Source organism: Monodon monoceros, unplaced genomic scaffold, assembly GCF_005190385.1.
Source record: "Monodon monoceros isolate NGI ecotype Baffin Bay Population unplaced genomic scaffold, NGI_Narwhal_1 Super_Scaffold_21, whole genome shotgun sequence".
In the NCBI taxonomy this organism is placed as follows: Eukaryota; Metazoa; Chordata; class Mammalia; order Artiodactyla; family Monodontidae; genus Monodon; species Monodon monoceros.
This window is the reverse complement of record NW_021703778.1, coordinates 137,378,292-137,403,468: the sequence shown is the minus strand read 5'-3', so window position 1 is coordinate 137,403,468 and position 25,177 is coordinate 137,378,292. Positions and strand designations below refer to the sequence as shown.

General features: G+C 38.0%; 1 protein-coding gene across 1 annotated transcript in view; it reads left to right on the top strand.

Annotated features, from left to right (window-relative positions):
* The window catches only part of LOC114903920, a 56,975-nt gene extending 32,074 nt beyond the window's left edge, over positions 1-24,901 (top strand). The window contains 10 exon segments of the mRNA XM_029237150.1: positions 2,204-2,330; positions 4,039-4,353; positions 5,308-5,508; positions 16,500-16,724; positions 17,561-17,776; positions 20,249-20,384; positions 21,935-22,027; positions 22,174-22,418; positions 23,923-24,232; positions 24,411-24,901. Of these exon segments, the coding sequence (XP_029092983.1) occupies positions 2,204-2,330; positions 4,039-4,353; positions 5,308-5,508; positions 16,500-16,724; positions 17,561-17,776; positions 20,249-20,384; positions 21,935-22,027; positions 22,174-22,418; positions 23,923-24,232; positions 24,411-24,901 (2,359 nt within the window).
* The last annotated feature ends 276 nt before the right edge of the window (positions 24,902-25,177 follow it).

Genomic DNA, 25,177 nt, shown 5'->3' with positions numbered 1-25,177 from the left:
GGCCCTTGGTTGATAGGAGGAGAAACAAAGTCATTAATTTTCCCTCTTATAATATGAATAATATTTAAGTTAGTCATACAATATGAAAAGCTATTGTATTCAGATGTGAATGTGTATTCAGATGTGAAGCTGCTTCTATTCTACATTAGTTAGTATATATTGCCTCAATGAATAGGTTGAAGTTTCTTCTGGGTCTTGCATTTCCAAAATCTCTTTTAAAAAGAAACTATATAGGATCTTAAAACTAAGTGATAAAACAAACCTTTACTCAGGCTGAGAAATTATTAAAATTAAAGGCTAGCAAGAGGGAGAGTAGGATTTCCTTTTTTTCTGGTTGTGCAGTGTATGAAAAAAGAAGACTGACAAAGTTCAAATGAAGAACTGTTTAAAAGAAATTCATCATTCCAATAATTATCTTCTCAGTGATAAGCTACCGCCTGAAGTTGGTCTATAGTTTAACTCCTAACAGCTGACCAAGCATTGCAGACTCTTCAGCACAATTTTTAATACGGCTGTAGAGTGAGTCACTCTGGACTTTTTGTTTTGTCTTTGATGCCAACAAGGAAGATGGCTATGTGGCATACCATACACTTTTTTTTCATATTTATGTTCATGTTGAAGAGGAAGAGAATTGGAAGCTGTTCCTATGGAGTGAACTCTGGAGGAAACTTGGGACAAAGGATTGTTCTTAGGCCGTATCTGGTCCTCAGCCCCTTTAGCTGTCCTCTCTTTGCATTTAGTGCAGTTGGGAATAAATTTTCAGACCCAGCACATTTTGCTTTTGTTCTATTGGTTACTGAAAGAGGTATGTTGAAATCTCCAATTATGATTGTGGATTTGTGCCTCTCACTTTTAGTTCAACTTTTGCTTTATGTATTTTGAAACTATTTGCATTCTAATATAGGATGTCTATATCTTTCTGTTGAATTGTCACTTTTATTAATATAAAATGTCCCTTTTATTTATTTATTTGTTTATTTATTTATTTGTATCTATCCTGCTTAGGATTTGCAGAACTTACTGAATCTATCAATTGATGTCTTTCATCAGGTTTCGAAAATTCTTGGGAATTATTATTTTTTAAATGTTGTTTCTGTCCCGTTCTGTGTCTACTCTCATTCTAAGACTACAGTTGCAGGTGTTAGACATTTTGAGTGTGACCTACATGTTTCTAATATAATTTTTTCAATTAAAATTTTCTCTTTAGATAATTCAGATCGTTTCTTTGATCTGACTCAAATTCACTAATTCTGTAGGATGCAAATCTTAGATAGAAGAGAACATAAAAAGCATGGAAGATGGACTGAAACTTTAACCTAGCCTCAAGGTAGAAAACGTTACCAATACCTACCAATGGTTAATCAAAACAAGAACCAAATAATTAACTGTTTGTATATTTGATAATAAAACAAGTTTTTACATATTCTATTCTCTATTGTTGTATTATTATTTCTAATTCCTTTACCCCTCGTGCAACCCCATTCAGGGATTCAGTTGAAGAACCCATGCAAGTGTTACTAAAATGGGAGTACATTTCTCCCTCATCCCTTGTCCCTCGGTGTCTACAGGAGATGGTTCCAGGACCCCTGAGGGTACCAAAATCTGCAGATGCTAAATCCCTTATATAAAATAGTATAATATTTGCATATAACCTATGTGCATCTCCTGTGTACTTTAAATCATCTCTAGATTACTTCTAATACCTAATACTATGTAAATGCTATGTAAATGGTTGCTGGTGTGAGGCAAATTTAAGTTTTGCTTTTTGGAACCTTCTGAAAAGAATCTTTGTGAATATTTTCAATCCATGGTTGGTTGAATCCATGGATGTGGAACCCTCGAATACAGAGGCCCACTGTGCTTGTACACATGTGGAACCTCCTGATCATCACAATATTACCATAGTAGCAGACAGATATTCATACTCAAATTTCCTCTTGAAAAGGATGGTTTCAAAATTGACCTCCCCCAGGGGAACGACTGCAGTACTTAACACTGGATTGTTGTTCTCTTCATTTCTCTACCATTTCTTGTCTCTCCCTAGAAATAGTTGGGTAACTGCACAGCTTTTTTCATAAGAAATACATTTTTACTTGATACACATGTTTAATATACTTTAAATGGGGGATATTTCTTTTTATTATTTTAATTGAAATTTGAAAATTGGTTTCAAGATATCATTACCTGCCAATATCTTACACAGAGTACATCTGATTGAAAGAAAAAAAGCAGAGCGAAAAGTAGACCTTTTGGAGAAAAAGTTAGCAGGTGTTAACAGATTCACCCCTTATATGAGTATGAAAGAACAAGAAGACAGTTTCATGATGAAGGTGAGAACAAATTTTGATTGATTTTTGAAGAAACAGGATTTTTTATTACCTTGTGTTACTCCAGATGATAATTGGCAAATGTTGAGTGGTTTATTGGTCCTCTTCTTATGGAGGATAAAAGGAAGCGGTACAGCATGGCAGACTGGAAGAGTTTCTGAGGTATGGAGAAAAAGTGCAAGGCAGATCTGAAGGTCTCTGTGATACTAAAGAAAAGGTTAGAGGGAATGGAGCTTTGAGAGAAATGGGAGGAGGTGGTGGTTAGAGAGTGAAATATTCAAGTTTTAAATTTCTGGTATGGGTTAGTTCCTGCTGCTGACAACATCTGGGTTTTTGGAGTTGGGTGTAAGGATTGAATAGGGGTGTAGGTGAAAGTCATTGAAACTGAAGCACAGGAGTCACAAAACTAAACTGGTGGATCATCTACACTGGACATTGAAATCTAGAATTATGGCGTGAGTTGGGTTTAGAAGGAAGAGGTTATCCTTGTCCCTAGTAGATAGCAATTCACAGGATAAATGGAAGTTTTATGGAAGAATGTTGGAGGAGGATGGGAGATGGACTACTGTCAAGGAAGTGGTAAAAGTTTACTTTGAAATCCATGGACCCAAACTGTTTATTATATATTCTGAATGTAAAATAAGGCCCATCATGATCCCCTTAATGTGAGGAGTTCTACTTAAAAAAATTCAGCAACTACTTTCAGAGTTTAAAGTAATTCCAATTTTTAATCACCTCTTTCAAGTAATTCACAGTAACGCTTTCCATGTTTTTGACTTCTCTGACTTATCTGTCACATCTCCGAAAACCTCTCCCACACCGGAGTCCATGTAGCTCTGACCTTTTCTTCCACTGCTCTTTTATTCTACCTCCTTTTTCTGGGCTTTTAGTGAGACAAACCCATCATTACTTCAACAACTCTAGCTCCCCTTCTATTTCCCAGTTTCACATGACAAAAAGCCCAGAAACTAAACTTGTTACAGTTTTCAGAATAGAAGGTGGCAAGAAGTGAAAAGAAGACTTGAATTTATAAAGGCAGAATATTCCTGGGAGAAGTGGGGGGAAGGAGAAGTACAAGCATTATCTTTTATTTTTTTCCTGTTTACAGTGGAAGCAGGGTGCTTGAAAGGGAAAGGTTGGGGGAAAGAAATGTGAGTTATTTATGCTTTTACATTATCAAAGCTGTTACTATTAAATGATGTTCTATAATCATAATTAAATCGTTATGAAAATATCAATTTCCCTGCCAGCTTTTCACTTAATAGTCGTAGAATTCATTGACAATCCTTGCCTGAATCAGTTATTTTTTTAGGAGAAGTAAAATGCTGAGTTTTAAAATTCTATCATTATTCCTACATTTATTAGCTCAAAATATTCTGTAAACAGTTCCTCCATAAACCGGAGCAGTTCAGTTAGCTGCTTCTCTGAGCTAAATTTCCTATGTTCTCAAAGTAGTTTCTCTATAACATCATTTTTTTTTGCCCTCCCCACCTGCCCCCACATAATATTTTAATACCTCTTGATGTTCTAGTTTACCCTTTTGAGTGTGTCCTTGTGTCTCTTATGACTCTGTAACTCTTTATTTCTATTGAGAGCCTTTTTTTCCTGAAGCTTTGTATTATGACTATACTTATATTTCAAAAGGAGGGAAGTAGATGTCTCAATATTAAATTCTATATGGGAAGTTTAACATGTGTGTCGGCATATTTAGGACAACGATGAAGCTATCCTGGTCAAGAACTTTGAGAGAGACAACACTTTTCACTCTGAAGGACCAAAAGATGGACAGAAAATTTGGGATAAATGTCAACAAGATTTGGTCCATAAGAAAAAACAATTACCTGAGTTAGACAGACCTCTGTATTCATTCAGCTGGGAAACTAAAACTGTGCCATCCCTCTATCAGAAATTCCTCAGTCAGTTGTCTACTCTTCCCAGCAACAGTGTTGAACCCATACCAGCCACAGAGGAAGGTGTGAAAGAGAGCATTCAGGAGACTTGTGCAAATGAGCAATCTTGGAAGTCCGTAAGTGTATTGACAGAAGAGTTACTCTTTCAAATTAGTTTTAGGGTGTGGGTTTTGATGTTAGCTGATTTAGTAAGCTCTGTGGCTCTGAGTTTATTTTTATTACTATAGTGATAAAAGGGAAGAGGATGTCCATTATCACAGTAGAGGTAGTATAGTGTGTTTGTTAAGAGCCAAGAGGACTGGTATGAATCCCAGCTCTGCCATTAGCAACTGTGTGCTCTTGGGCAGGTTACTTATGCTCTCTGTGCCTCAGTTTCATTTGTAAATTTTGGCAGGAGTGGGGGTAGGGTTGGGGTAGGTTTAGTTCATGTCCCACAGAATGGTTGTAAGGATTAAATGGATTAATACATGATAAATGCTTCAGTTCAGTAAGCTCAACGAATGCTAGCTTAAAAATAGTGGTGTGGTGAGGATAATGTTTCCATCATGATCAAACACTGGTCAGTTCAGTCAGTGCAGTAAAATAAATTATTAAGTCAGTCATTTGTTTCAATTTACTGGTCAAGTCTATCGAAAGATTGATCCAGCAAGTTTAAGTGGATGTATCTCCTTGTTATGTCCAAATCATTTTAGTAAAATTTCATGACTCTTCACCCTAAAATTCAGATGAAAATAGGTATTGCTTAAATTCAATGTGTTAGTAAAACCTACTACACAGTAGTCTGTTTATTGTACAGTTACAAATTTTTTACGCTCTGCTCTCTTAAAATTCATTATACAGTTTTATTTCTCAGTACTCACTAAAATGTCTTATTTTTATATATCAAACCTTTCTGTTTCTTTTTTAAAAACTAGCTTATACATGTCAAATCTTCTTAAATGTCTTCCCCATTCATCTATTTTAGTAACTTAATGTTACTGCAATGTCAATATAAGTAGAACTTGCAAATAGTTTTGAAAAATACAAATCATGGACCATCAGGATGTTTTATCTCTTTTTTTTCCCTGCAGAGATCTGAAGGCCACCATCAGGAAGTTCAGATGCTCACTAAGCAATTGGAGAAGCAGTATCATCACTGTGAAGAAACTGCTGGAGAATCATCTGACACTGAGGAAAAGTATAAGGAACAAAAGAGACCCTTGAAAAGTCTGAAAGGAAAAATTGCTATTAATGATCTTTTTCCAGGGAGATTAGACTTGGACACGAACAAAGTAAGAATTTCCTGAAGTATAAGGCATTTCTTTGACAATGAAAATGATCATCTTTTATTATACCATCTAATGTTCAAAGCTGTTAATGCTATTTGTACTTTTCTTAGTATTAGGAAAGGGAGGAAAATTTGCTACAAACTTTTGAACATTCTGATTGTATCAAAAAGCCTTTTCTTACTCCATATCTCCCATTTCTCTACTGTACATATTTGATATTTATTGTAAGCATTGTTAACATACTTCTTAATGTACTTTTAAAAGAGGATTAGAGGGAAAGGAGCTCAAAGGAATGACTCTCTAAAGGGGGAATTTCAGGTGTACTGTGTCAGCTAGATATGATGGGCATTGGGAACGGGCTGTTGGTGAAATTCCTCAATAATTACCTTGTAGACAATTTCCTTCTCTATTTTCTGCTTCTCTGCATCTATAAGGAAAAGGTCAATCCTAAAAGTGGAATGGGAATAGGTAGGATGATTTTCAGGAGATTTTGATTCTATTTCACTACCTCTTCACAGAATTGCTTGTCATACCCATACCTATATTATACTATTTCTATAATTACTGTGCCCCAAAGCATAAACTTACTCACTCACTACTCACTCATTTAGTCTCTTATTCCATTCATTCATTCATTGATTCAATATATTTTGATCCCTGAGTTTTTTTTTAATATAGAACATTAAAAATTTTTTTTAAAATTTTATTTTTGGCTGCATTGGGTCTTCGTTGTTGCACGTGGGCTGTCTCTAGTTGCGGCGAGCAGGTCTTCATTGCGGTGTGCGGGCTTCTCATTGCGGTGTCTTCTCTTGTTGCGGAGCACGGGATCTAGATGCACGGGCTTCAGTAGTTGTGGCACACGGGCTCAGTAGTTGTGTCTCGCAGAGTGGAGGCTCTAGAGTGGCCCTAGAATGGAGGCTCAGTAGTTGTGGCACACAGGCTTAGTTGCTTCGTGGCATGTGGGATCTTCCTGGATCAGGGATCGAACCCGTGTCCCCTGCATTGGCAGGCGGATTCTTAACCACTGCACCACCAGGGAAATCCTGATCACTTGGTTTTTAAAAACTTCCAGCACCTGGTGAAGTGGTATCGACAATATACTCCACAGAGTCCAAAGATGAATCCAGCTTCTACCTCTGCTCTTGAATCTGTAATTGATGATGATTCATTTCCATGCAAATTTTAAAAATACTATATTAAATTTTAAGAATATACAAATAGCGCATGCTTTCCGCAACCCTTGAAACCATGTTAAAAGGTTTGAAGGAAACAATAATAATCTTCTCTAACCCCCTTTCTGCCTGTTTCATGTTGGTAACCAATGTGTCTATATCTTTTACAACTATTGCAATGATTATGGAAATATATGAATATATATATGTAGGTGTTGGTATTTTTACAAAACTGGGACTGTACCAGTCAAAATACTCTTCTTACTTGGTAAGAAGTAGATACCTCATGGTCTTTCCTTAGGTCAAAAGATATAGATTTAACTTATTCCCTTAACAGCTGTACAGTATTCCATACTGTGTATATAACTTATTTATTCAACCAATTCCCTATTAAGAATTATTGATGGTCCTTCTCTTATTTCCACTTTTTATGCCACTACAAATAATGCTGAAATAAGTATGTATATACAAATATCTTTCCACACTGGTGCTTCCTCCCCCTATGGGGTTGAGTTCTAAATGTGGAAATATAGGATCACAGTGTATGAGTATTTTCTTTTTAAATTTTTTTCTTTGGCTGCGCCGCACGGCTTGTGGGATTTTAGTTCCCCAAACAGGTATCGAACCCGGAGCCCCAGCAGTGAGAGCTTTGAGTCCTAACCACTGGATCGCCAGGGAATATCCTAAGTATTTTAAAGTTTAATAGCCATTGCCAGAACACTACCTTGCAAAAGGCAGTTCACTTTCCAAATAGCAATACATGAATGTTTCCTCTTCACATCCTAGCCAGCATTGGATGCTGTCATCCTTTTAGAGTGTGTGTTTGTGTGAGTTAGGTTAAAATGGTACAGTTTTTACATTTACCTTACTACTAGTAAGGTTGAGTAACTTTCTTTTTTAATGCTGTTGACCACTTGGATTCCCTTGCCTCCCCATTCCTCACAATTGGACCTCAGATACAGAAGGTTGAGTTAATCAAAGTCCATGGTTTTTAATGCATTAATTTGGGCCATGGAAGGTCTCTCTCTTATTTATTTATTCTTTCCTTGGATCTTGTCCATTGCCTCCCCAAAAGGAAGTCAGTCTAATATGTTTAATGTGTATTTCTTTGTTTATATGTGTTTCTTTAAATGTAATTTTTGTGCAAGTATTTTAAATTTGCATAAGTGGTATCGTGTTAAAAATCTCATTCTAGGGCTTCCCTGGTGTCGCAGTGGTTGGGAGTCCGCCTGCCGATGCAGGGGACACGGGTTCGTGCCCCGGCCCGGGAAGATCCCACATGCCGCAGAGCGGCTGGGCCCGTGAGCCATGGCCGTTGAGCCTGCGCATCCGGAGCCTGTGCTCCGCAACGGGAGAGGCCACAACAGTGAGAGACCCACATACCGCAAAAAAAAATCTCATTCTATTACTCAGCACTGTATTTTTAAGAGCCACTTAATATTGCTATTTGTTCATCTAATTCATTGCTTCTGTCTACTGCATGGAGTACTACAGTGTTCATATCTGCCATGGTTTTAATTTTTTATTTTTATTTATTTATTTATTTTACCTGTCTCTTCTTCTAGTGGTAAATAGCCTTGTTACCTCTATTTTTATGCTACCACAAACAACATCACTGTTAGCATCCTGGTACAAGTCCCCTTTATGGACCCCAGAGAGAATTGCTTAGGGGTGTTAAGTCAGGATTTGAATTGGTGGCTCATAGTGTATACATACACTTAATATGACTAAGTACTGCCAGTCAGCTCTCACAGAACAATAAATCGTCCCACCAGAGATACAGGAGGGTTTTTGAATCTCCACATTCTTGTCATTTCTTGACACTAGCAGCTTCCTAACTTTTGCCATTCCATCAGGTATAAAATGATTGTTAATTTAACTTGCATTTCTCTAATTATTAATGAGTTTTGCATTTCCTTAATGTTTTTCATCTTTTGGTTTTTTAGTTTCTGCCCGTTTGTTTCCTTTACCCATCTTCTTATTTGGGTTCCTGTCTTGTTCTTGTTGATTTCCAGAACGGTATACACATCTTCCTTGCCCTGTTCAGGCTCTAACACTCCATGACAGGTCACCTCTCCATATGTGATCAGGCTCTGAGTCCCTCTGCAGGGCAGCCCTCTTCTGCAGACACTTTTGTCACCTTGCTTGGGTTCTGTAGGCCTGCTATGAGCCTCAGCATTTCCCTTCTCATTCTGCGCAGATGCCTATGGCTTTAGGACTGAATTGTTTAGAAGGGGAAAGAAGGAAAGGAAGAAGAATAGGAGGAAGAAAAATAAGAGCAACTGGTTTATGATTAACCTTTCGAATATTCTGATAAATGCACTCATTTAAACCATAATTTTTCTGTCAAGAACTACTTTTGCTTTGTTCCACAAATATTGACATGTACTGTTTCCCTTATCTTTTATTTTAAATATAGCAATACATTTTTATGTTTCCAAATGTATAGGATTTTTTAAAAATTTGTATTTTATTACAACATGGTAGAAGTATGATATGATCCCTGGGAATTTATTGAGGCTTCCTACATGGCCAGTGATTGGTCTGTTTTGGTAGCTGTGCCATGTGTGCTTAAAAAGAATGTGTTCTTTCTTGGTTGGGTATAAAGCACTATAAATAGCTAATGCTCAAGCATATTATTCGTATGGTTCAGATTGTCTGTACCTCTGATTATTTTTGTTTACTTGATTCTGGAAAAGATATGCTACATTCTTCAAGTATAATTTTTGTTTTTGTTTTTAAATTTATTTTTGGCTGCACTGGGTCTTCATAGCTGTGCGTGGGCTTCCTCTAGTTGCGGCGAGCAGGGGCTACTCTTCGTTGAGGTGCTCGGGCTTCTTATTGCAGTGGCTTCTCTTGTTTTGGAGCATGAGCTCTAGGCGCTCGGGTTACAGTGGTTGCAGCATGTGAGCTCAGTAGTTGCAGCTCACAGGCTCTAGAGCATGGGCTCAGTAGTTGTGGCACACGGGCTTAGTTGCTCCGCAGCATGTGGGATCTTCCCAGACTAGGGCTCAAACCCATATCCCCTGCATTGGCAGGTAGATTCTTAACAACTGGACCACCAGGGAACTCCTCCAAGTATAATTTTTGATTCATCCATTTGTCTGTGCTGTTCTATCAGTTTTTGTTTTATAGATTACTGGAGCATATGCGTTCACGATGATTTTGCTATCCTGTTCTTTTAAGCACTATAAAACATTCTCTTATTTGTCCTTTATAAAATATTGCCTTAAATTCTGTTTTCAGAAATTATGATCACTAATGCAATTTTTGGGGGGTTCATTGTTGCATGATATATCTTTTATTTGGTTTCTTTTACTTGGTCCTAATTTTTTAGACAACCACCAAATTTGACCAACGTGTTTGATTTCTCTTAGTTGCATATTTCTTGAAGCTTCCTCCTGGATTTTTCTCCTAATTTGAGTGTTTCCACAAGAGAGTTTTAAAAAATTGGACCTTTGTGTGGCAAACTTTCTGACACCACGTGTGCCTGATAACACTTTTAGTATGCCCTCATATTTGAATGACAATTTGGCTGGATATAAACTTCTAGGTTCAAAGTTCCTTCATTAAATTCTTTAAAATTATCTCCTTGCATCCTCTGTTACTGTTGAAAAGTCTAACAAAAATGTGATTCTTATTCCTTTGTAGGTGATCTGTTCTTTCTCTCAGGAAACCTTAAAATTTTTCTCATTTGCTTTAATGTTCTTAAATTTCACTATAATGTGCTTAGGTATATTGTTTTACCTTATCTCTCTTATTTGGCACTCCATGAATTTTTAAATCTAAGTCTTTCATCTGTCAATTTTACCATTATTTATTTAAACATTTTCCTCTCTTTATTTTCTTTTGATTTCTTTCTTTTTGTTTTGTTTTTACTTTTCTTCTTTTTCTACTCTTTCTCCTCCTGTGACTCTTAACAGAACGTTGGCAATTCTAATTCTATCCTTCATTTCTTTGCATGATGGTTAATTTTATGTGTCAACTTGACCAAGATATGGTGCCCTGATGCTTGATCAAACATCAGTCTAGATGTTGCATGTTAGATGTGATTAACATAACAAGAAGGCTTTGAGTAAAGCAGATTACTCTCCATAATGAGTGAGCCTCATCCAAGCAGTTGAAGCCCTTAAAAGAAAAGACTGAGGTCCCCTGAAGAGGAGGAATTCTACCTCTAGATTGCCTTCAGACCTGAGCTGCAACATCAGCTCTTCCCTGGGCCTCCAACCTGCCAGCCTGCCCTGAAGATTTTGGACTTGCCAGACCCCACAGTTGTGTTAGCCAAATCTTTCTCTCTTTATACAGACACACACACACACACACACACACACACATCCCTATTGGTACTGCCTTTCTTGCCACCTTCTCAGAGAGTTTCTCAGTCTGATTTTCCAACTCACTCAATTTGTTCTCAGCTTTATTCATCCTATTTATCTCATCTATTGTGTTGTTCATTTCAGCTATTATGTTTGTCATGTTTAATATTACTATTTGGTTGTTTTTACTTTATAATTTCTTGACCTGTTGTTGTAAAGGTACCTTTTAGTAAAGGCAATGTTATAAGTTTTACATTAAACTGAAAGTGATCAGGAAAAACATGGCCTTGCCCTAAGTTTCAGTTAATGGCAAATGAAGAATTAACTCCACAGAATACATTTAAAGGAACAACAGAGGACAAAAATAAAAGTAGCTTAATGATTACACTGTATGAGTTGAATGTTCAATGTAAATTTTATACCTGTCGAAGTAGCAATTTGTAAATATTGTTTGTAGTTTACTCAGTTGGCTTTCTAATGGTATGATTTTTGAAAATTGATAATTTTTGATAATTTGGTACATGTCCTCCTTCCCTTTAGCAGATCTTATTTTGTGTACTGTAATAGGATTTTATAATGTTCTTTCATATAAGTCCTATAAAAGTCCTTCATGTAATTTTTTCTTGTAAAGTTTACTCCTAGGTCAGGAAGGAAAATAGATTTCCTGCCCATTATGAGTGGCATATTTTCCCTATTTCTACTTGAAATGATTATTACTAATATAGATAAAAGCCTTTGATATGTTTATATCTTTAAAAATTATATACCACCTTACTGAATTTACTTATTAAGTCCAATAGTTTTCTTTACTAGAGTTCTTGGATTTTCTGGACACAGTTGAATATTATATTGTTTTCTAGGAAACAATGTATTTCTTTTAGGTTTTCAACTTATTGCCACTGAGTTACAAAGTAGTGTTTAGAATTATTTTCATCTTTTCTATATCTATGCATTCTGTATGTTTCTCCTTTCTAATATTTTACTTTCTCTCTTTCCTCCTTAACCAGGCTTACCTGGGGCATCTATTTTATCTTTCCAGAGAACTAATGGTTCTTTTCCCTATACATTTTACCATTTATTTTTTATGTAAAAGTAATGAAAATATATGGTATCTTTATTAAATCTACACCCCTAATTTCTCTTTTTCTTTATGTAAATATGCTTTTCTTTGGTCCTTTGTTTTAAATCATAAAAGCATCAAAGGCTATAAATATTCCTCTGTGACTTGTCCAATACACTTTAATAAGAAGTGTCCTTTTACTATGTTTTATATGTTTATACTTTTACTATTGGTTTCCATTTCTTCTTTGAGCTGAAGTTATTTAAGAGATTTTTTTTTTACCTTTTACACTTATATGTATATATTATACATATGTACATTTAAAAAAAATTAAATATAACAAGAGTCTTCTATTGAAAAGCAGCAGCCCACTTCTGTACCTCCATCTATCCTATTTCCCAGAGGGAACTACTTTTAACCCCTTTAGCTGTTGCTTCTTGTAGTTAATTCCATTTTTTAAAATAATTTGCTTATATTGCTGTATCTTGAGTTATTTATTTTAGACATTATCTGTTGACTTCCTATTATATGACAGATGAAGGTTTATCTTTTTCCCAACTCCCCCTTCCATCTTCCCAGTATTGTTATATCAATATTTTTAGCTAAATCCATAATCAGCATTTACTTCACTATGACACTAAATAGTGTTTACAAAATGCCAAGTATTATACTCTTGTGACCTTTCCTTTCTTGTAGTGCATGTTATTTTTCCTAGAGTTAATACTTTCCTTGTGTTTCATATGTATAATTTTCAACATTCACTTATTAATTTTTTCCCCAAATACTGCATCGGAGGATCTTCTAATCTATAAAAATCTCCCATTCTTTCTCATCCAAAGTCCTTAATTCTCTTGTGTCGGTCTGGACTGTTTGCTCTGTCAGCCTAGGCACAGCTATAATCCTGTGACTTTTCTTCTCCAATCTCCTGGTTAGCTTGCACTGTTTCATGAATCTCTTGTCTTCCTCTCTTTTGGTTTACTTTCTTACTTTGCTGGGTTATATCCTCTAATAGATTCCTAAGAAATGGTGTCTTGGAGAGAAAAAAATTTTTGAATACTTGCATAAATGACAAGTATTTTTTTACATCTTTATTGGAGTATAATTGCTTTACAATGCTGTGTTAGTTTCTGCTTTATAACAAAGTGAATCAGTTATACATATACATATGTTCCCATATCTCTTGCGTCGCCCTCCCTCCCACCCTCCCTATCCCACCCCTCCAGGTGGTCACAAAGCACCAAGCTGATCTCCCTGTGCTATGCGGCTGCTTCCCACTAGCTATCTACCTTACGTTTGGTAGTGTATATATGTCCATGCCACTCTCTCGCTTTGTCACAGCTTACCCTTCCCCCTCCCCATATCCTCAAGTCTATTCTCTAGTAGGTCTGTGCCTTTATTCCTGTCTTACCCCTAGGTTCTTCATGACATTTTTTTTTTCTTAAATTCCATATATATGTGTTAGCATACGGTATTTGTCTCTCTCTTTCTGACTTACTTCACTCTGTATGACAGACTCTAGGTCTATCCACCTCATTACAAATAGCTCAATTTTGTTTCTTTTTATGGCTGAGTAATATTCCATTGTATATACGTGCCACATCTTCTTTATCCATTCATCCGATGATGGACACTTAGGTTGTTTCCATCTCCGGGCTATTGTAAATAGAGCTGCAATGAACATTTTGGTACATGACTCTTTTTGAATTATGGTTTTCTCAGGGTATATGCCCAGTAGTGGGATTGCTGGGTCATATGGTAGTTCTATTTGTAGTTTTTTAAGGAATCTCCATACTGTTCTCCATAGTGGCTGTACCAATTCACATTCCCACCAGCAGTGCAAGAGTGTTCCCTTTTCTCCACACCCTCTCCAGCATTTATTGTTTCTAGATTTTTGGATGATGGCCATTCTGACTGGTGTGAGGTGCTATCTCATTGTAGTTTTGATTTGCATTTCTCTAATGATTAATGACATTGAGCATTCTTTCATGTGTTTGTTGGCAGTCTGTATATCTTCTTTGGAGAAATGCCTATTTAGGTCTTCTGCCCATTTTTGGATTGGGTTGTTTGTTTTTTTGTTATTGAGCTGCATGAGCTTCTTGTAAATTTTGGAGATTAGTCCTTTGTCACTTGCTTCATTTGCAAATATTTTCTCCCGTTCTGAGGGTTGTCTTTTGGTTTTGTTTATGGTTTCCTTTGCTGTGCAAAAGCTTTGAAGTTTCATTAGGTCCCATTTGTTTATTTTTGTTTTTATTTCCATTTCTCTGGGAGGTGGGTCAAAAAGGATCTTGCTGTGATTTATGTCATAGAGTGTTCTGCCTATGTTTTCCTCTAAGAGTTTGATAGTGTCTGGCCTTACATTTAGGTCTTTTATCCATTTTGAGCTTATTTTTGTGTATGGTGTTAGGGAGTGATCTAATCTCATACTTTTACATGTACCTGTCCTGTTTTCCCGGCACCACTTTTTGAAGAGGCTGTCCTTTCTCCACTGTACATTCCTGCCTCCTTTATCAAAGATAAGGTGACCATATGTACGTGGCTTTATCTCTGGGCTTTCTATCCTGTTCCATTGATCTATCTTTCTGTTTTTATGCCAGTACCATACTGTCTTGATTACTGTAGCTTTGTAGTATAATCTGAAGTCAGGGAGCCTGATTCCTCCAGCTCCGTTTTTCATTCTCAAGATTGCTTTGGCTATTTGGGGTATTTTGTGTTTCCATACAAATTGTGAAATTTTTTGTTCTAGTTCTGTGAAAAATGCCAGTGGTAGTTTGATAGGGATTGCATTGAATCTGTAGATTGCTTTGGGTAGTAGAGTCATTTTCACAATGTTGAGTCTTCCAATCCAAGAACATGGTATATCTCTCCATCTATTTGTATCATCTTTAATTTTTTTCATCACTCTCTTATAATTTTCTGCATACAGGTCTTTTGTCTCCTTAGGTAGGTTTATTCTTAGATATTTTATTCTTTTTGTCGCAGTGGTAAGTGGGAGTGTTTTCTTGATTTCAGTTTCTGATTTTTCATCATTAGTGTATAGGAATGCCAGAGATTTCTGTGCAATAATTTTGTATCCTGCTACTTTACCAAATTCATTGATTAGCTCTAGTAGTTTTCTGGTAGCATCTTTAGGATTCTCTATGTGGAGTATCATGTCATCTGCAAACAGTGACAGCTTTACTTCTTCTTTTCTGATTTGGATTCCTTTTATTTCCTTTTCTTCTCTGATTGCTGTGGCTCAAACTTCCAAAACTATGCTGAATAAGAGTGGTGAGAGTGGGCAACCTTGTCTTGTTCCTGATCTTTGTGGAAGTGCTTTCAGTTTTTCACCATTGAAGACAATGTTGGCTGTGGGTTTGTCATACATGGCCTTTATTATGTTGAGGAAAGTTCCCTCTATGCCTACTTTCTGCAGGGTTTTTATCATAAATGCGTGTTGAATTTTGTTGAAAGCTAATTTTTTTTTTAAACTTCAGGCTCAATTGATAGTTGAATTTAGACTTTATTTTCACACAGAGATTTGAAGGCATTACTCCATTGTCTTCTAATAACTTTTTTCTCTTAATAAAATTAATTTATGTACATTAGTTTTGTATATATCTCCTTCCTAATATTGTGTATTTTCACTTTCTCTTCCTCCTTTAACCAGTCTTGCCTGGAGTATCTGTTTCCTTTTTTGAAAGAACTAGTGGTTCTTTTCAATATATTTTACTAATTTTTAGTTTGTATATAATGAAAATATGTGGTATCTTTATTAAATCGACACCTCTTCTCTCTCTCTCTCTTTTTTTTTTCTGGTAGTAACTTTATAAAGTACAGAATAGTAGAAAGAATACAGTTAAAACAATCAGTATTTCTACCACTTTGAGATAACCAGTGTTAACATATAGGTATATCTTCCTATGATTATTTTCCAAGAATATTTTAACATAATTGAGATAGCATATTTTTTCTTCATCCTGCTTCTGTCATTTAACTCTATCATTAGTACTTTCTCTTAGTAAATATTTTTGAAAACTTTATTTATAATGAATGTATAGTCAATCACATGTAATTTACTTTAACTATTTTTTTGACATTTGCATTGTTCTTATTTCTTCATGTTACGAATAATGTTGTATAGAATATCTTTGTGCTTGAGTCTTTATCTAAATATTTTATTATTTCCTTATAATACATTCCTAGAAAAGTTGAACTAATCTCTACTATCACCTGGTGTTTATAACATTGTCTACTTAACTGTACCCTTGTTAGCCTTAAGCCATCACTTTTATTGTCATATTTTATTTTCTGGATTATTTTAATAATGCATATTTATGGCGAAAACTATTCTACTTATGTAAGAATTAAGTCTACAGTTTGTCAGTGTAGAGTAGATCTGGTATGCTACTGTAGAACACCATCTTAAAGCATAACTTCTTAATTCTAATACTGTTGATTTCTGTAAAGGAAAACTCCCAGACTAAGATTTCCCAGATGGAGCATGGCAAAACATTCAAGCAGCTAGAGAAAGACAACAAGCAAGAAACATTAATGAAAATTCAGCAGAATTTGAAGGTTGCTACAACTCAAAGATTAGAGGAGAAAATTCATAAACTTCAGAAACAGCTCAGTGACTTTAAATTGTCAAATAGAGCTATGAAAACTCAACTGACAAGAGTAAATGTCCTTAAAGTAAGTAAAAAAATGAGACTTTCAAATATTCACTTAAGCTTTGGTCTGTTTCTATTTTTGCTGCATGTTTCTCCTTGAACTTGAAAAATTAACATTAAAATTATTTTACATACGTATAAAAGAATATATATATATAATATTAAAGCATATAGAATAATAAAATTAGATGCTACAAATCTACCACTCATGTTAAGAATCAGAGTATTATCAACCCCACTGAAGCCCCCAGGTATCCTCCTCAAAGGTAACCGGTATTCTAAATGTTAGGTATCTAGATCCCTTGCTTTTTGTTTCAGTCATACTTTTGTCTTTCTTATTGGGTTAATGGTAAAAGTTTTAGTGATTTTTGGGGGGATGCTCTTTGGATCTTCTCTATATCAAGCTCCAGTCGTAGTATTTCAAACATACATTTTATGCCTGAAACCAAATATACACTAGATACTTACTGATCAACTTTTTTTTTGCCAGTTGATTATCAAGAATATTTCTCTTATTGCAGCCAGTTATTTTCTCTATTTCTGTGTTTGATTAGCACAGACTATAAGACTTTTGAGGACATGGAACATGTGTTAAACCTCTTTAAATCCCAAGTGCCTAGTTTATAAAAGTGCTCAGTAACTGTTGGTTATTGATGAGCATGATGGTGGAGAAATGTCCTCTTAATTCATAAGTTGTGGAATTTTCTTTCTTTTCCACTATCTAGCTCTTCCAAAAAAAAGAAAGAAAGAAAAAAGAAAAAGAAGAAAAAAAAAGCATGAGTTATTATGTATCATGCCTGTTATTTAGAGGAATTTTAATCAGTCATCTCCCTTTCCCCCAACCTTATACCCTCACAGGACAAAACAATTGAGAAGCTCAGGCAATCTTTAACAAAAGTTGAAGCAATGAAAGGGAAGGCAGTTATGGAAACAGACTTGGAAACTACAGTAGACTCTGCTGAGCAAGATGCAAGGTGGGACAAAGAGAGGGCCCATCAAATGTTAGAAACTGTCACTCCTGAGCTCTGCACAGCAAAGAGCACACCTGAAGAAGTACCGGGACAACAAGAAGAGGTGTGTTTTTTTTTAATTACTATATTAAGATTATTTAAGTTGAAGTGATAAACACCCACCTCAATTTAGACTCTACCTTAGACAAAAGAGAATTGATAGGCTTGTGGAATCAAAGGCAGTTAAACAACCAGAGCTCTGAGAAGGCAGGCATGCACCTGGGCCACAGATTAGCACCTGGAATCTTCAATATAAGACCTTTCTCACATTCTTCTTGGCAGCTCTCTGTCAACTTGTCTGTCTGGCTGACAGCCACAGAATTTTACAGTTAGATTTTCTGTGACAGGAGAGAGAATCCCAAGAAAGGGTCTTACAAGCCCAGCTTAGGTCAAATGCCTATCCTTAGTGAATTCACAGTGGCAAGGGATGGGATATATGATTATCATAGCTTAGGTTTGTGTACAGGTCCTCTGACTAACCAAAGACAAGCAGGGTAGGGATGAGAGAAAATGAAAGTTAAGGGGAAACCATTTTTGTAGGGCTGGATCACTTTTTTGGACAACAGGGTAGTGCCTCTAAACTTGCTTAGATTCTCACTAGATTTATAAAGCAGATATTTTAAGAGAATTTTCTAAAGCCTAAATGATAATTTGGGGCTCTTGTGGGATTACATGTCACACCTCCATACATGTTTCTTAAGAAACATGAAACTTTTTTTGGGGGGGGGGTACACGGGCCTCTCACTGTTGTGGCCTCTCCCGTTGCGGAGCACAGGCTCCGGATGCGCAGGCTCAGCGGCCATGGCTCACGGGACCAGCCGCTCCGCGGCATGTGGGATCTTCCCGGACCGGGGCACGAACCCGTGTCCCCTGCATCGGCAGGCGGACTCTCAACCACTGCGCCACCAGGGAAGCCCAAGAAACATGAAACTTTAACGAATTTCCTTAAGAGATTCTTAAAACCAAAAGTCATGATATTACCATTTTCTTTTTTTCTCTTTTTTAACTTCTGCATATTCTTTTTCTTAATTGTTTTTATTCTCTCAGTGTCCCTCCCTTATTATATTTTCATTCTGATCTCTTCTTTGGGCATTCTGTAGTTTACTCTTCATTTCTGAGATGTCTTGTTCTTGCTTGTGTTTAATCATCACATCTTTCTTATCCATTAGGCATCTAGGTAATTTTTTTGTCCATTTCTATTCCAAATTATTGCTTTTTTTTTTTTTTTGGCTGCGGCAGCATGCTGGATCTTAGTTCCCCGACCAGGGATCGAACCCCTGTTCCCTGCAGTGGAAGTGCAGAGTCTTAACCACTAGACAGCCAGGGAAGTCCCTCCAAATTATTGCATTTCTGATTCAAAAGGTGTTTTTTCCCCATGTCTGCAAATCCTTGTTTAATTGATATTTAATTCATATCAGGTGTTGTCAAACATGTTGCCTCTGCTTCATGGCAGTTTTTCTGGGGGTAGTATTTTCACCACCTGAACAGTTTGGATGATACTGCTTTTCTGTTTTCTTCTCATAACAATTTAAAATGGATATTTGCCATTTATCTATTCACTTTAAAATCCCTTTGATTGCCCTGCCGTCTCAATTTCAGGTGTTTCTACCTCAGGGTACTTAGGGGGCAGGGTATACTTACGAGGCTTCTTAACTCAGTACCACCCTCTTCTGTTGACACGGTGAGTGCAGTTGCCAAAGTTTACTTAGGAAGTAAAGCCTTTTATTTTGGGGTGGGGGTTTATGTGATGTCTGTTTTTGCAATACTCTCTTGTTTATATAGGTCCCTTAATTTCCAGTGCTTGCTTTTTTTCTTTTCCCTTGGCACGAAGCCTCTAGGGAACACCTCACCCTTCCAAGTAGCTCCCTCTCTGCTCAGAAACCTTGCCCTGTAGATCGGCCATTTCTGCTCTCAAATGCTTCTAAGCCCCTTTCTTTTCCTTCCCCAGTTGCCGGTATTCTGATTCATCAGGTCTCAGACTTGTTCTTCGTATTTCCCCCTTTATGAACTGTCCCTTTTCCAGGACACCAGAGGAAACTAACTGCATACTCCAGCGTGGGCTCTGGAGCTGCCTCTGTTGGTTTAGAATATTTATTTCCCCACTTATATGAAAACTGGAGTCTGTGGTATTCTTTACTTACGCTTTAGGCATGATTTATGGAGAGTTTTATCTGCTCTCCTTGTTGATCACTATAGTTTTTAGAGAATGGGTGGAGAGATATGTATTTAGGGGACAGCTATTACCTACAGCAAATCAGAAGTCCAAAAAATAATTACCTCATGGATGAAAAACAAGCAGCAATAAAATTAGGTTTAGTCTATAAGATTGTAAAAATAAAAACAAATCTTAAAATGCAAAGGTAATTTTAGATTTCTTGTAATTTTTTTTGCTTAAAAATACATTTGAACGTAGAATAATGTACACTTCATAAAGAAATGTTTAATGAAACTAAATTTCTAATAACAATTTCATTGTACATAGTTAAGTAGGTGAGCAAAACTAATGACACATCTTGATTTTTGTGGTTCTTTGTAGCTTGTTGACTTTTGAGAAACTATTAAGAAGATGTTGGGATTTAACATGAAAACAGCAGACAAGAAAATCATCAATCACCTAAGGCTTATTATACAAGTATATGAAGCCTCTGACAAATCAAAGATTGCTTCTGCGTGTGAGACTGGATAGGATAATGAATAAAGAATTTCTGCCAACCAGAACTCAGCAGACATGGACATTTCCTCCAGCATCTTGAATATGGCTACGTTATGAATAAAACACATTTGAAACTTTTCACTTAAATCTCTTCTCTCCCTTGATATTTGGCAATTAGCTTTTCTTTGTTGTAATCTTGTTTTGTACATTTACTTGTGGTCTAGTCTGGATTGTTAATTGTAATATATAGTATCTAATTATATTTATTAACTGTATTTTAAGCAGGATATTAATCAAAACTTGTTCTTAGTTGGAATATTTATATCTATAGTTAATGGCCTGTTTCTAGAATGAGTGGTTTTTTGGTTATACCCCCTTATGAATCTAGGTAAAGTTATATTCTATAATTTGAATCTATCTTATCTATTTGATGAACTGAGAGTTTGAAAATCAGATATGAAATGTTGAAGGGTAGGAAAGTCATTAAGAATTCTTAAAAATGTGCAATAGACTATATTGTGTTTTAAATTTTCTTAGTATTTAATAGTGTCTGCCAGTTTTCCTAGATGTAGGCCGATATCTAAGTTAATGGACTGTTTTAAAATATATAATCTCTAATTTTTTTCATTTAGAATAGGAAACTGCTCATCTTCCAAGGTAGTTTTAGATTTATCCAAGATGTCCTCTGTAGGAACAGGTCAGAATCTGAACAGGCCAGAGTGGACACTCAGCGCCTGCTGTGGTCAATTGAAAAGGACTCCTGTGGGGCTTAGTTTTAGAGGGATCTTCAGGGTGGAAGGTGTGAAGTTACACTGGACCTTATAAAAGTAACACTTTGGAAGAAAATGGTTATCTTGAATACTCATTCAAGGAAAAGATGAGAACAACTTCTAAACTGAGAGCCATAGGTCTCAAATGTGTGCCAAGGCACTCTGGAGCTCAGCATGCCATGGAGTATTTCAAATTTTAAAGGGAAACTGACATTTGACACTAGTCAGGAAAGTACTTGAACTGTTAGCTCCTACTAGTTTATAGTTTGAACACTGGCTCACTCTTCATTCCTTTTGATGATATATATATATATATATATATAAAACATTTTTATTGGAGTATAACTGCTTTACAATGTTGTGTTAGCTTCTGCTGTATAACAAAGTGAATCAGCTATACATATACATATATACCCATATCCCCTCCCTCTTGCATCTCCCACCCACCCTCCCTATCCCACCCCTCTAGGTGGTCACAAAGCACGGAGCTGATCTCCCTGTGCTATGCGGCTGCTTCCCACTAGCTATTTTACATTTGGTAGTGTAGATATGTCCATGCCACTCTCTCACTTCATCCCAGCTTACCCTTCCCCCTCCCCGTGTCCTCAAGTCCATTCTCTACGTCTGCATCTTTATTCCTGTCCTGCCCCTAGGTTCTTCATAACCTTTGTTTTTTTAGATTCCATATATATGTTAGCATACGGTATTTGTTTTTCTCTTTCTGACTTACTTCACTCTGTGTGACAGACTCTAAGTCCATCCACCTCACTACAAGTAACTCAATTTCGTTTCTTTTTAGATGAGATATTTTTAATGAAAACTGCCCAGGGCTTCTCAGGACTTTTGAATTTGTTGCCAAGGGGGGCCCAGCAGTCGGTGGTATCACTACCAAGTAAGTTGACTCCAGGATCCCTGGATGCAATGTAAGAAGTTCACTTACCTTTCTTCTGAAGAATATCCTTGAGGAAATGAAGGGACACCCTGTCCAGAGCCTCCACCTGCAGCCCAATCTCTTAAGAAAACCACCTTCTTGTTCAGGATTCCCCAGGGTCATGGCCCAAGGGTCAGCTGCCTGCTGCGGCCTCAGCACAAAGAGCTGGAAGGACTGCACAACTCAACGAGCCAGGCTAGCTGTTTCCCCACTTCTCCAACTCCTTCTTTTTGAGGAATTGCAAGTACTGTCAGCTCTTGGGGTCAAGTTCTCCATGAAGGTGAACGTGCCAAGATGCGGCAGTGTCTCAAGGAGCCACTTCATACGCACGTTAAAGAAAAATCTTCTGCAAGTACGGAGTCCTTAGTCTTAATGCTCCTTTATGAATTGTATTAGTAGAAACTGATTGTTCAACGAGTTAACTGTAAAAGATTAGCTATGTTAACTCTGAGCAGACAAGGGAGAGGAACCCTTCCACTACCTGGAACAAATCTTTCCTAGAACTGCTTTTATCTTGTGGCCAAATCGCTGCCACTCTGTTCTTCAACGATGAGAATTGAATTTAGATTTAAGGACTTAGACAAATAGTTCTCAGCCTTCAAGATGCAGCAGAATCACCTAATTAAAAAATCATTTTCTGGGCTTATCCAGAGATTCCAGTTCAGTGAGTGTGGTGTGAGGGTAAAGTATGGACATTTTTTTTCAAAGCTCTCAAAGTGTATGAATTGATAAAATTACTTTGGAAAAGTTTGGCAGTGTTATCAGTTTCTAACAAATTATCACAAACTTTGTGGCTGAAACAAATATTTATTATCCTACATTTCTGGAGGTCTCAGAGCTAAGTTCCTTCTGGGGAGGGGAGAATCCATTCCCTTGTCTTTTCCGTCTTCTAGAAGATGCCCACTTTCTTGGCGCATTGCCTCCTTCTTCCATCTTCAAAGCCAGGGTCATGAAGTCCGCCCAGTCTTTTTCATACGACTGTTTCTGTTATTCTCCTCCTCCTGCTTCCCTCCTCTTTTAAGGATCGTTGTGATTACATTAGGCCCACTTGGACAATCCAGAATAATCTCCCTATTTTAAGGTCAGCTGATTAGCAACCTTAATTCTCTTTTGCCATGTAGCCCAATATACTCCAGGTTCCGGAGAGTAGGACAAGCACACTTTTAGGGAGCCATTATTCTAGAAACCTCCCACAGTTTGCATCTAAAATTGAACACAGGCATGCCTTATGAACTAGCAGCTCCACTCCTACATATATAGGTAACAAAAATATGTATGTATATTCTACAAAAAGACATTTACAAAATTATTCATGGCAGCATTGTTCATAATTGCCCCAAACTGGAAACTAGCCAAATGACCAAAAGTAAACATGACAACCAGATCCACTAGTTTAAGCATTTAGATCTCCTTCAGGTGTGGGACAGGGAGAGGTCAACTGGAATGCTGAATTTTCTAGGGGGCCATACAAGAAACTGACCCTAGGTCCAAGACTGGGGAGACGACATATGGAGGACAGCAAGTTTGAGGAGAAATGGTAAATTTATGGAGCTCCATTTAGCATGTGTTCCACTCAGCACGGTGGAAAATAGCAATGGCGTGCAAGAAGACTTTAGTTCTTGTTGAACATCTGTCTCTAACCTGCCATGTAACCCTTGATCAGGTCCTGGGCTGAACTCGAATTTTCTTAGAGGAAATAAGGTTTGGGTTTCTGAGTTCGACTCTAGATTCCAGGCATCCCCAACTATCCTGGCAGAAACATTTTCGCGTCAGATTAATGGAGCTTGCTGCCACATAAGTACAGGAGCCAGCAGGCAGCCACCAGGTACTTTCTTGCCCGGCGACTCTTTCCTCAGGGGCAAGACGGCTGTGTGCAGGTCCGACAAGGTGGGAACAACCCCTCCTCCCCAGTCTACCAGACTCGGAACTTCCAACTACAGAAGTCTCCTTCCGTGAAACAAAGGCTATTAGGGCCCCTTCCCTACTCTGAACCTTTACCTGCGCTCCAACACACCCTAGCGACAAGTGCGGCTGCAGAGGCGAACTCCACCTTCCTGTGCAGCACTCCTACTCAAGCTTCCACTGAGGACTTAGCCAAACTGGAGGAGCCACTCCCTCCAAGAACGCGCGGAACCATCCATTCCTCTTCCGTACAGCTGTTCGCAAGTTTGCGCCTGCGCTCCGCTAAACCAGGTTGCGCCTGCGCAGCCCACTGAGGCGGGAACGTGGGTAACCCTTGGCTGTAGGGCGAGTGCCGTGTGACACTGCGGACGGAAGAGGGCGAAGGAGATGCGGAGGAACTGGTGGTGACTGGCTGACGGAAATGATTGGCTGGTGGAAAAAGCTGTTCCAGATCTCGCCTTCGTGTGGGCGGGGAACCAGCTGAAGAGGGAATCAGCCCTTCGGTGGCGGGGCAGGGGGCGGAGCCGAGGGGCGGTCTCGCGGGAGACCGTTTTGGCGGGCGCGGGAGGCCAGCGCGGGTGGAGGGCGCAGGACCTGTGCTGGAGCGTTCCGGCCCGGCTCCCGCGTGGGGAGCTTGGCGGGCGTCGGGCTGGCCGGCAGGGGGTAGAGCTGCAGAGTGTGGGGCGGCGTCCGGCGTTGTTGCTCCCCGGCTCCGTCAGGGCCCCCACCCCGAAACTGAATCGGAGCGACTGGGTGATGCCCCTGACAGTTTTGAAAGCCTTCTCAGGCGAATCTGTTGCTCGGCCAAGGTTGAAGCCCAGCCCGCGTGGTTCCCTCAGCGTCCGGGGTAACCCCAGGTTGGCCAGTGCGGGGAGGGTCGTCAGCTTTTCGAGTCTAGGCTTTGTCCGATCCCCCACTCACATCTGGGGTTAGATGCCAAGTGACCAACGAGGGCGGACACTCCTCGTAGACGTCCACTCTGGAGAAGTGAGATTGGGCGTTTGCTTGGGGAGCGGGACTGCAGGACTGGAGAGCAATCCTCTGGTCCTGCAAATTGAGTCCGTTGAGTGCTGTCTGTGCTCGAGGAACTTGGCTGGTTCTTAGGCTCTCAGCTTACAGTTATCCCGATGCAGTTCTCTAATTTATCTGTTACTCAAGTAGCACTAAATATCTGGGTTTCTTTTACAGACCATTTCTTAAGATGGTGTA